General features: G+C 43.3%; 1 protein-coding gene across 1 annotated transcript in view; it reads right to left on the bottom strand.

The window, feature by feature from the left end:
• The window catches only part of fbln2 (fibulin 2), a 69,718-nt gene extending 60,644 nt beyond the window's left edge, over positions 1-9,074 (bottom strand). The window contains exons 1-2 of the mRNA XM_037099679.1: positions 8,574-9,074; positions 1,070-2,982 (exon numbers count right to left, since the gene is read on the bottom strand). Of these exons, the coding sequence (XP_036955574.1) occupies positions 1,070-2,876 (1,807 nt within the window). The 5' untranslated portion in view covers positions 2,877-2,982; positions 8,574-9,074. The remainder of the gene's footprint in view (positions 1-1,069; positions 2,983-8,573) is intronic.
• Positions 9,075-12,608: the final 3,534 nt, after the last annotated feature.

The following is a 12,608-nucleotide window of genomic DNA, read 5'->3' as shown; positions in this document are numbered from 1 at the left end:
TCTGCCCTGTTGCGGCTTTGTTACTACTGTTAACATGTATTTTCACTCTGCTCTATACTTTGTGGTAAATGAGTTCACCCTTTGACCCTGAACGCATGCATTGTGTTGCTTGTTCTGTGCCCTCATGCGAGAATTGTGGCTGCTGTGTGCCATAGTTGTAAGCTTCATAAATCTGTTAAAAGGATAAAAACGTTGAGTTTGTTACGTCTAACATTTACCTCCACTGGTGGATCAGAGGTGGATCAAAACTGTCCCCATTTTCTGCCTCTGCAACTTTCACACAGACAGCGAGGCAAAATATTTGCACAACGTTCCCACCTTGAAAGGGAGTGTGTGAGTGGGGACGGAGACAAATTGAGTGAAACCCTAAATGACAACTCCACTGCCTCCACAGACACAGTCTGCACAGTCCTGCCTGTAGTAGGCTGTCTCCTAACAGCAGGCCTGTATGTAGGAGTGACCTGTATCTGGCACTGGGCTGATTTTCCAAAGGTATGCTGGAATACAGTAGGGTCAAGGTCTCATCCCCTCTAGTGCTGCAGGTAACATATTGGGTGAAGTTGTATACTTAATGAAGTAGCAATAACTCTGTTGTTTGCTGTTTTGTTATATAGTATTAATTAAATAGTTACATAATGTCTTTGACAAAGTCTGATTCTAAGTTATTCAGGTGAGATACATCATGTAATTGAAAATGAGTTTATGGCGGACTACTGAGGATGAACTGAATAATCTCACAGCCAGAGGAAAGAAACTGCTCTGTAGTCAGGCGGTACGGCACTAAAACAAAGTTGACTTACTTTTACTGCTGACGTATGGGCTGCCATAATCAACAATAAAATTAAAGTTCCTTATAGCTGCTTTAAGATGAAACATTTCTTTTAAAAAAAGTAATGCCCAAGCAATACTGGATTTTTAAGACCAATCTTGATACTTTGGAGCTTCTATATTATGATATATTAGCACAAACAAGCAATAATCTTGATATAGCTTCCTGGGATTTTTTAAAATGACTGTGACCAGAATACATGATTATGTTTCTAGGACCTCTTGTATGAGAGCATCTTACCTCCATCAGGTTGGACAAACTTATTAGGGTGATTTTTCCTCTCCTCCTCTTTCTCAGTCACCTCTTCCTTGTCCTCACTGTGAAGGTTAAACAGCGTCTGGCCTGGTTTTCGGCTGGGCTCAGTGTCCAGTGTGGACCCTACTGGCAGCTGGGTAGTGGTGGTAATGAAATGGACCATGGGGGTTGTCAGGTACTCAGGCCTCCTGGGGGAGATGGTGCTGGGTTTGGCTGTGGTCTTTTTGTAGCTGCTGCTCTCTGACTCCTCATGGTTTCTCTCTTGTGCTGACTTTACCTTGAAGGGTATGTCCCCCCCTTCATGTCCCCCAGTGAAGTGATGAAATACTATTTCCTTCTTCTTCTCATCCCCTTCAGTTTCTTCTCCATCCACTCCTTCCACATGGTCTGGTGTGACTGTCCCTTGTAATTCTTTCTGATCATCTGAACTTGCCTGGGGATGAACTAGGCTCTCTGGGTCGTTCATTGAAAAGTCGATTCTATCAAATCGTCTCTGCTGAATGGTTTGACTGTCTGTACCTCTCTCAGTAGAATTAATGTCAATCTGACTCGCTGAGCCTGTGGGTGTGACACTATCTGTTGCATTTTGGTGATGTGTCTTAGATTTATCGTCTGCTTGATGATAAACTGTACTCTCTGAAATCATATGTGAATAATCTGGGTGTTGTTCAGGCCCAAATCCTTGGTTTAGTGGAAATATGACACTATCTGAACTTTTGACTGTATACAGTGGATTCTCAAAATCTGTTTGTGCGGTAAGATCACTGAATGAGATGCTTGTTAGCCCCTGTGAGGGCTGCCAAGAAGTAGTAGCACCCTTGTGTATATGTGTCCTGACAGTACTCTGCTCTACTTTCAGAGGAGTTTCTGTCACTTCCTCTCCGTCTGTAGGATGGTCGTGAACTCCATATCGCTCTCTCAGCTCCAGTTTGTTTGGTCCACCAAAGCTTGAAAGAGCTGAGGTTGTGTCAGGTCTGTCAGAACCTTGGGACACAGAGATAATCCTCTTGGAGGAGGAGGACGGGGTGGGGAAGACTGGAGATTGAGGGTAGGTCTCTGGAAAGTCTGTAGGGCCATAATCATATTCTTCTGGCTCCTCCTCGTCCAATTTGAAAAGAGGAAGGTTCCCATTAGGGTTATCCAGAAGATGGCCATATGGTGTGGACGGATCCCGGTGCCCCTGTTGAACAAACCTGTCAGGGTAGCTGCTGCCCCTGCTGTCCTCCCCTGTTGGTGCAACTAACATTGGTTTCTGGACCTTTTGCGGATCACAATCTGGCACAGGGTAGCACATCAGCTTCCCCCCTTCTTTGGGGCAGTGGCAGACTCGGCAGGAGTCGATGTGGAAGGAGTGTCCAGCCTCATACTTCTGCCCATCATGAACACATCCTATACGTTCACACTGCATGCAACCGTCTGCAGGCTCTGAAACATGGATGCAGTTTGGCGGTAAATCAGGACAGCTGATGAAGCTGCAGCTGATCCGGCCCCCTCCTGCAGGACAGGAGCACTCTGTGCTGCCATAGTCAACAAAGTAAGAGTCTCCCTCAGGCACTTTACCATTCTTGAATCCAGCATTGATGCAGTCGTAATATTGGTAGCCCTCACATGTGCATCCTTTTTGTAGGCATGAAGCGCAACAGGCGCCACTCTCCAGCACTTCTTCGATACAGTTGTCCAGCTGGGGACAGTCCACACCAGTGCAGTCATGCTGGCACATGCACACAGTCAAGTAGAGGAAGAGAAATGTACACCTGAGCAGTGTTACTTCAGACATCACAAGACCAGCCATGGGACCAGGTGTATGTACAACATCAAAGGAGATCAGTTATCGTACTCAGCCCTCAGTGTGTCTTTAAGAATTCTGGAACATTCTTCACATGTTATCCAACTCTACTCTGCAAGAGAGAGGAGAAGAAGAGAAAGACAGAGGCTTATTTCTCAAAATGCAAATGCTCAAATTCCAATTTTGAACAGCCCTGTGTCATAACTTTAAGGCTACATTCTCCTCATCAACACCAGCTGCAGAACAGTGTTTTGAGTCATTATGCAGGCTGTCATGATGGAACTTGGAACCTGCCCAAGTCTTCAATTTCTGCAACATCCCTGATTTTCTCCATGGGAAAAACTGCTGTAACATTATTGTGTTGCAATCAACCCTAAAGTCTAAATGCTGAACATGGAATTCATAATGCTGTAGCAGTTGGGTGCAACTGATTACACTTTATGGGAAGTACTTTCTCTGAAGTAATTACTTATATAGAGTCTAAACTGCATGGTCTTCTATGACTATTGATTTTTGTTCTAACCCGTGTTTAGTTGGAGTTGCAGTTTCAGACTCAAAAGTAACTGATTTCACACAGCTCATCATTAATACACAAAATGATCATAAAACTCATAGTTTTTCATCTGCGATCTCAGCTGTGAGCTACACATTGAACCCTCTCAGCCAAAAAGGCCGAGCTCAAACTCACAGAAATGTATTTGGATGTATCCAAAAGTACCAAAAATATATACTTTTTGCTAAATGATAGGTATGTTTGCATAAAAGCTCAACCATAACCATAATTTATAGTGTGTATTTACAGACAAATGCTTTACAATTAAAAGCCAATCTGTGTTTCCAGTGTGAATCAGCAGCAGACAGAAATGTTAGATTTGCATAAGCAGTAACTAAATACAGCTCTGATCTCAGTGAAATGTGAACAGAGAGACTTATATCAGTGAGATATATTTTCAAACAGTAACCCTGGATTACATGTTGCGATTATCCCACCACTCACAAAGAAAAACACTGTCGAGCCGTAATTAAGGAATATAAATACATTAAATTGCAAACACACAGTGCAGAAAGGAACACAAACACATCAACAACCTGACAACCTGCCCTTTAACAACATTGTGACACTGAAACTGTAGACAAATTGTTTGATTTATTGACTCATAACATTAAATAAAGCATTTCAACTGGAAACCAAATAAATCAAGCTATATCAAAAGTTCAGACAGGGAGACCACTCTTTCGCATGGTCAGCTTTTAGTTAATTTGTCACACCATCAGTTAGCAGCTGATATGCTAACATCAGTTGGGTAAATCTATCCAGTAGCACAGCAACACACCTTCACTGATGGCCTATCATCTTGCTGCTCACTTTTTAAATATGACAGTCTCCTGCCTTTAGTTCAATCATGATTCTGTTTTGTTTCCCAAGAGGGCACTTTAGCGCACGTTTTGGCTCCATAGAGAGCAGTGTATCATGTTTTAACCAGCCAAGGGGGCAGTTTAGTGTGTTTTGCCAACCAAGAGGGAACTTTGGCATGCTTTTTTGGCTCCCAAGAGGGCACTTTAGCACATGTTTTGGCTCCCAAGAGGGCACTTTAGTGTGCATTTTTCAACAATTGGGCCACAAGGGGGGGCGACTGTGTGCACATAAATGGTCCAGGGTATACGCAGGTATACAGCATATACCCACTTATTTTTGAGTCCATATTGCGTATACTCACCTCTAAATCCCCCCCTGATGTGCAGTAGTGTCACACCGGTGAACAACAAGGTGATTTCATCCCCCCCACTTATTCCTATGGTATGAAACCGTTTGCCCGCCCTCGTGGTGTACCAGCGTACTGAAATGGAGTGCACCTCAGTACGGTGAGTATACATAAAAACCCATCAGTTAAGTTATATTTATTGACAGCCATCAAGCCAATCACAGCCATTTGACCAAACCCACTAGTCCCAGCCACCCAGGGGCTGCCGTCACTCACTGGCACAAACTGCGAGCAGACCAGAAGTATCACCGCATGAAAAGTGGGATTTTTGTCCCCGTAAACACCCGGACCTCTTGGGGGGATATCTCCCTAATTTTTGGCAGTTAACGACAATGAACAGCCTGTGAACATCGTGTTCGTCTGTGCCATGCATGTGGAACTTGCTGAGGTGCTAATGGCTCCAATTAGCATATGAACAGCAGCAAAACCACACCTGGCCAGAGGAGGAGGATGTGTGGGCTGGCTTGAATGTCCTCAGTACTGGATGAAACCACTACAAACAAGAAAAATCACTTGTGATCTGTCACTATTGGTCAACCGGTCATTATAAATGTATATGTACATCAGAGGAGGCTCGTCCATAGAGGCAGAGGAGGTTGGTCCTCCTCTATTTTTGAGAGGCAAGAGGAAGATCTTTTTTTATTTTTTTAAGAAAGAGTAACTGGTTGAAATAAATCATTACCAAATCTCAGTATCATTTATAAAATATTATATAAAAAACCGCGATTGACACCTTTGGAATGGCGGCCCCTCGGAAATTCGAAATGACGGCCCTTTGGAAATTTTCAGAATAGCGATCCTTCGGAATGGGGGTCGCCCCCCACCTGGGTTGATCCCTCGCCTAAAAAAAGACCAGGTAAAAGCTTTAAAACAGCTACAGCTGTCATTTGGGAGGGTGAGACAGAGTTTCCCTCATCATTTTTACACTTGTCCAAACTGAATGAACGGGCAATATGAAAAATAACTCAGCCTCTCATGGTCCTGATGTCCTGATGTCAGCAGCCTCTCTCCTCCTCTCTCATGGCCCTAATGTCAACCTTTTGCCATTTAATAAAATGTTTTTTAAAGAAGTCTTGTAAGTCATTGTTTTATTGCTTAATTTTTTATCGACAATAAGAAAATAGGGATAAGTAGTTGACTTGTATAAAATAACATGACACCGTGGACTGCACCAGCCGCCACTGATGTACATATACAAACAAACATAACTTGTTAACTTGAGAGAAAAAATAATAAATAAATAAATAAATAAATAAATAAATAAATAAATAAATAAATAAATAAATAAATAAATACTACTGGTGGAGTTTTGGGTAAACTAAAGAGAGTAGTCTTACATGTCACTGCGTTTTTCTTGGCTGCGTTAAAAAAGGGCAAAAATTGAGAGTATACCCACTTCTCCAGGGACCACTACACCACTGACTACCACCAATGTCTGGACTCCGTGGGGGGTGGGGGGTCGATCACAAAATCTCCCTGTGGAGCCTAACCACTTTCTGACTCATTATCACATATCGGCTGTAGTATATCACATATCATCTGCTGTAATTAACGTTTACTTCATTCAGTAATCCTCTGATTCAAACACTCTATCATAGTTTCAATCAAGCTTTTTGTTTGGAAACATGCTAAACCACTCTCAATAAAAAAGCTTGTTTTTAAGTCAAGCAGTTTGAACTGCAAATTAAAATGTATTTGTATGAAGCAGAGAAAAAGAAAAGGATTTAAATAATTGCCATTTCGTGTTCTAACCTTTCAGAGTTGAAGTTTCTGTGACAGCCTCCCTGGGGGGGTAACAAGCCCAAGCCTACCCTGAGACCCTCTGACCCATAACTGAACTTACAGTATTTCTAGCTTGAGAAGCACACACAGTTCTGCCAGTAGACATGACATCCAGCGCTACTCTACTGGACATAATAAATGTTGGCAAGGCTGCAAAAGAATGCAACTTGAGTGGATTATGAGACCAGGAGCCTCATTTATAAAGCTTGCTTCCATACAAGAAAGGGCTTGAAATGAGTGTACACCACTTTCTAAGCATTCATTTGGATTTAGAAAAAAAAACAAACTGTAAATTCACAGATGCCCATGTGAATGTTGATGGCAAGAGGAATAGGTGACGGTGATGTGAGGTGATGAATTGATGCCAGATTTTAAAAACTGAGTGTGTATATATTAATTTTCAAATAAGTATTGTGTGCAAAATTGGTGCAATGAGCACGAATGTGCACAGAGCGCACTAAAGACACTGTCTTCTCCAGGACATCATCCAGTACATCTTAACCTACTGTACATATGGATTGTATTAATTATCAAAGCCTGGAAATAAAGCCATGAACAGCTCCCACAAAATTGTTACACTTCATGTCATCATAATGAGCCCTAATCGTAATTCAGGCTGAGTTCACCAGAACAGAACTTAAATACACAAATAGTGTTCACGTATCAAACTTCCATTTTCAATTGATATATCGGGAGTCGAGGTGAACACTGATCATCAGGATCATTTTGGTGAGTGGAGCAGTCTGACTGCTGTAAACACATAAATAGTGGTGCCACCTGTGCATGACGCTGCATGATGGAACGCACAATATTTTACTGTCCTCGCACTGCTGAAGAACAACTTGATTTACTTAATTTCATGTGTTTTTATAACCTCCATCCATCCAATCATCTTCCTGTCAGTTATGACCATGACCATTTTTGAAAAGAAAAAAAAGGTCATAAGGTGCATTGAGCATTTATGGTTGAATGTGGTGATGGAGCGGGTGGTATAAGGGGCTGATCCACATGCACACATGTCCAAGTTGATTTATTGTGCACTGTTTATTTGAGACACTGAAATCAAAGCATCTGGGTGCCCAGCAGCTGAGAGATATTATAGACTAATATGGTTTAACATACTGACGTTACTATACAATCCAGTCCTGTCTGCTGCAGGATGTGAGCTGGCTGTATATTTTACAACTGGAAGGTTTTTTATGAAATAGTTATCCTTCACTATACGTCCAAACAACAATCCTGGTTTGATGATTGAAGTGGCTCTTTAATCAACATTTGATATGATGTGAAATCAAGTGTGAGCTGCATCGTTACGTGTAGAACATCTCACGTTTCATCTGCACAAGCTGGCTTCTATTCACCACCTCACCATGGGTGTCGCCAATTCCCCCTGCCTCCGCAATGCACGCAGGCATCGGTCAAAGTTTCTGTAAATGCACACACGTTTCCACCTCCAAGTATTTGTACAAATCGAAAAGGTTTGTTTAGAATGTGGCGAACGCATATTTCAAGCCATTTTAAGTGCGTAAGCAAGCTGTATAAATCCCTCATCTCAAACCAGTCGCTGGTGTCATGCAGCTCTGCCAACACTCACAAACGACAGGATTCTTTAAAAAAAAAAAAAAAGAAAGAAAGAAAAGGAAAGGAAAAAAAAGAAAAACAACTGTAACGGAACTTCTCACAAAGTTTCTGTGCACTTTTGCATCCCAGCATGAGACTATCTCTCCCGTAACGTTCTCTGGAACACATACGGGAGGATTATTATACATAGTAAGACTTTAAGACAGTTTACCACATGAAATCGCTTCTAACTCAACATTCCTTGTACATTGTATACAATCTGCAACTCCGCGAATGTTACAGAAACGTGTCCATGCTGTTGTGCTCATGTTATCGACATGTAACATGCAGTGTTCTAACGGGCCGCACTGAATGGAGCAGTTCACAGCAGATCAGAAGCAAACATTAACCACACTGTGTTGTTCGGTCGGGCTTGCGCACAAACTGCATCGCAACCTGTCACTCTTCCCACCTGGTAACCGCAGAAAGTCTCGTTACCCTGAACCCCGGACAGGACGGCTGCAGTCAAGTTCGTAAAGTCGGGCGAAGGCATCATTTTACAAAAGTAATCTGTGCTGAGCGACTCAAAAGTTCTTACCCCAACATCCGTAGATGAAACTCAAAGTGTCGGTAAAATAAAAGCAAAGAAGAAAAACGCTGCGGAGACTTTGGTTGACGAGCTAGCAGACACCGGTTGGAGTTACGTGGTCCTGTACCGACTGATGTGCTGGTAGCCGCCGGCTGCCGGTCCTCTGAGCACCGCAACCTTTCACCACCGCCGCTCTGCTGGGACCAGTCACCGGGCAGCAGGCTGCAGGCTGCAGGCAGAGGGACGGGGAGGTACGAAGACTTTCCCTGCTGGAGATTGCGGAGGACATCCCATCTGTTGGCAGCGCCCACAGAGTACGACAGGTAGGCTCAAAGAGTTTTATTTGACTTGGAGGATTTGGGTCGTGGACAGACGTTGCAGTCACCAACCAGTGTTTTCTCAACCAGTGCTGTGCAAAGTACCCATAAGTCATACTGAGGTAAAAGCAGAGATATCGTGTTAAAATCAAGAACTTTTATAAAAGTTTAAAGGAAAAAAAAAAGAAAGAAAAAAAATCCACATGCACATATCAGGTCTACTGGAGTCAAAGTCTTAAACTATGCTGAAAAAGTGTGTTTTTGTTTTTTAATCATTATCTATTTTGTCAACACAATCAAAGATTGTGTACAATGCTAGAGTAAGTCCACTTGTAGTAAGTCCCCCCCCCCCCCCCCCCCCCCCCCCCCCCATGTCCGTAAAATAATGTCTTACATGAAACTGTGGTGCAAGTAAGGTTGATAGCCTGGTGTCGGACAGGTGTTGTGTACATGATGCATTCACATACACCACATGCACACGCATGCACACACACACAAACACAGCTTCATCATCACTGCCGTTTTTATTTTTTTCTTTTACTTTTGAACTCTTCTGTTCTGTCTCCCCTCTCTTTTTGTTTTATTTTGTTTCTGTGTATGTTGGGAAGGATGTTTCTTTCATTGTATGTGTTTTCCTTTGTTGTTAAATGCTACATACACCACAGTGGTGAACTCCTCTGAACTTGCAAAGGTTTGTTTGAGCCTGTAAAATAAGCAAAACTGGATTAAAGTTATTAATCCCATCTTTGTCCTCCTTGTTTATCTCATTGTAATATATTGTTGCACTATCTAACCAGATTGCTGTTGCACACTCTTAAATTTCTGTTGGAGCTGTGTTGTTAGGCCCCAGGGTAAACCTAAGCTGCTGTCTGCTGCTGTGTTCAAGGATCTTGCATGTACCTCTTAAACTGAAGGCTGTAACCTTGGCTAAAACAAGGCCCTTGCGCTCACATCATTACTCATGTAGCTGTCTGTCAGTGCCCTGCCAGTTGCAATCCATGAATCATACAAGGCCATAGGCTACTGCAGCCCCATTCACGCTGTCTTTTCAAGGCAGCAACTTTGCGCCAATATTCTGCCTTGCAAAATGTGTGACAGTTACAGAAGCGGAATGGCGGGACACTTTCATTCCACCTCTGATCCGCAAGTGAAGGTAGTGAAAGAGCTGCAGCAGAGGCACGTCGATATCTGTGTGGAAGGGTAAGCCAGCAGGGTGAGGCAGGGGTGTGTCGGTCTGATGGAGTTCACAGTCTGATGACTAACCAGATCCTTCACTCACTGTTGCCAACTCCTCAGTAAGGAAAGACGCTATTGGCTTTATTGAGAAGTGCAAGAACGATTTGACGTCAGAGTCTCCAAAAGTCATCAGTAAAACCAGAAAAACTCGCTGGATTTGTTGCTAGTCGCTTTTTTGAAAAAGCGTCGCTAGAGGGGTCTGAAAACTCACTAAATATCCACCCGTTTCTTGCAACTGCATCACTGACCGCTGCCGCCAAGCTAGCCCTATACAACTAACATCATGTCATAAATGCTAAATTGTTTTTAAAATGAGCACAGGTAGAACATGTGCTGTTGTTGGTTGCCACAATTCATGAAAATTGAAGGTTTTTTTCAGAAACTTCTTGTGTAGAACATCAACAGCTTTGACAAACATGTCTGTGCCCTGCGCCCTACACGCCATGCCGAGGAACGGGGAACGGAGACTAGCGTGGCTTGCGGCTTTGAGACTCAAACAAATATTTGGATTTATGAATATCTTCTGCAGAATAGCTGCTGCATGACTGCACGTCTTCCCTAACCCGGCAATGCACAAGCAGCTGCCTGTCCCCACGACTTCGCTCTTCTTCAGCATTATCCACGCAGTATGTTTGGCTTGATTGACGCTGTGGCTGGGCTGCTGCCTTCAGAAATATAAACTTGCTGTGTTTCTTCAACAGGCCTTTCCCTATTTTGTTACTGTGCAGGCAGTTGTATGCTTCTGTGCTTTTGTAACTGCGTAATTCTCTGCCGTCATCACCCTCAGAAAATAAAAGATAATTAACTATGTCAATGTAGCTAATGTCGGGCTATTGCTTCATGTCATCTGCCCACTCCGTGAGAACTGACGGGTGAGCCACTGTGAGAACTGTCCTCACGACTTTTTAAAACATCCGTACAGTGTATCCACCTCTGATTTTTGTCAATTTTGTCACTTTCTCTGCGTTAAAAACTGGTTTTTAGAGCAAGCGTGACAGCTACACTAGCGTAGTTCAACCAGTTCAACCGGAAGAGCAAAACTGACTACCGCTATGAACCATGGGTAAACTCATGAAGTCAGGAATAAGGTGGATAGTGACAAAGTTGCTAAGTTGGCAACACAGGCTTCACTCATCAGATAGAAAAGAAATGTCCCACACTTAACCCACAAAGCAACGTGTCAAGACCAAACAACTGTAATGTGGTAGCAGGCTGTGTCTCCAGCATCTTATATGAGTAATGAGCTCCCGCAGTTGAATGGAGGTGATTATGTGATGTCATTTAGGGTAAAAATTTTAACTACTGTCTCTGGCAACTTCTGTCAATCGAAGGTGAGAGCCTGACAGGGACCGCTATTTTTTGATGGTGATTATGTGATGTAACTTAGAGCAAAATATGCATCTTTGTCAATTTCCACGATGCACGGTGAGTCAGGGTCTCAGTCACAACACAGCATCCATATGTTTCTAAACAGTCGTGGTTACATTTTTAGATTTACAGGTGGAAATTTGGGTAATCTTGTTAAAAAAAAAAAAGAAAAAAAAAAACAACATTATGATTGACAGACCTCTTTTGGTTTTACAACGCTAGCATGCTGTATGAAATGACACACTGGAGCGGCTTTATGCCGCCGCTGCTTGGTTCAATCTGAACAGAGGCTGCGTAAAAGCAAGCCTTCATTGGGGCAATACTGATGAATCTGTGTGAAAAGGGCTTGTATCTGGACTAGTCACAAAGGAGCAGATCTACTTCAGATACGGACTTGTTTGATCTCCCACAAGGCCCGACTCCCTGGAGGGACAAAGATGTATGCTGGTCAAGTGAGCATGTCTTTGAATTCACTTGTGGTGCCGAAATGATCACTTTCATATCGAGAAGGCCTGGCTCTCAGTCTCCGCTCTAATTCATCCCAAAGGTGTTCTATCGGGTTCAGGTCAGGACTCTGTGCAGGCCAGTCAAGTTCATCCACACCAGACTCTGTCATCCACGTCTTTATGGACCTTGCTTTGTGCACTGGTGCACAGTCATGTTGGAAGAGGAAGGGGCCCGCTCCAAACTGTTCCCACAAGGTTGGGAGCATGGAATTGTCCAAAATGTTTTGGTATCCTGAAGCATTCAATGTTCCTTTCACTGGAACTAAGGGGCCAAGCCCAGCTCCTGAAAAACAACCCCATACCATAATTCCTCCTCCACCAAATTTCACAGTTGGCACAATGCAATCTGAAATGTACCGTTCTCCTGGCAACCTCCAAACCCAGACTCGTCCATCAGATTGCCAGATGGAAAAGCGTGATTCATCACTCCAGAGAACGCGTCTCCACTGCTCTAGAGGCCAGTGACGGCGTGCTTTACACCATTGCATCCGACGCCTTGCATTGCACTTGGTGATGTGTGGCTTGGCTGCAGCTGCTCGGCCATGGAAACCCATTCCATGAAGCTCTCTGCGTACTGTACTTGGGCTAATCTGAAGGTCACATGAAGTTTGTAGCTC

Source organism: Acanthopagrus latus, chromosome 6 (assembly GCF_904848185.1).
Source record: "Acanthopagrus latus isolate v.2019 chromosome 6, fAcaLat1.1, whole genome shotgun sequence".
Classification (NCBI taxonomy): domain Eukaryota; kingdom Metazoa; phylum Chordata; class Actinopteri; order Spariformes; family Sparidae; genus Acanthopagrus; species Acanthopagrus latus.
The sequence above is the reverse complement of the archived record's forward strand: the minus strand, read 5'-3'. Positions and strand labels throughout refer to the sequence as shown.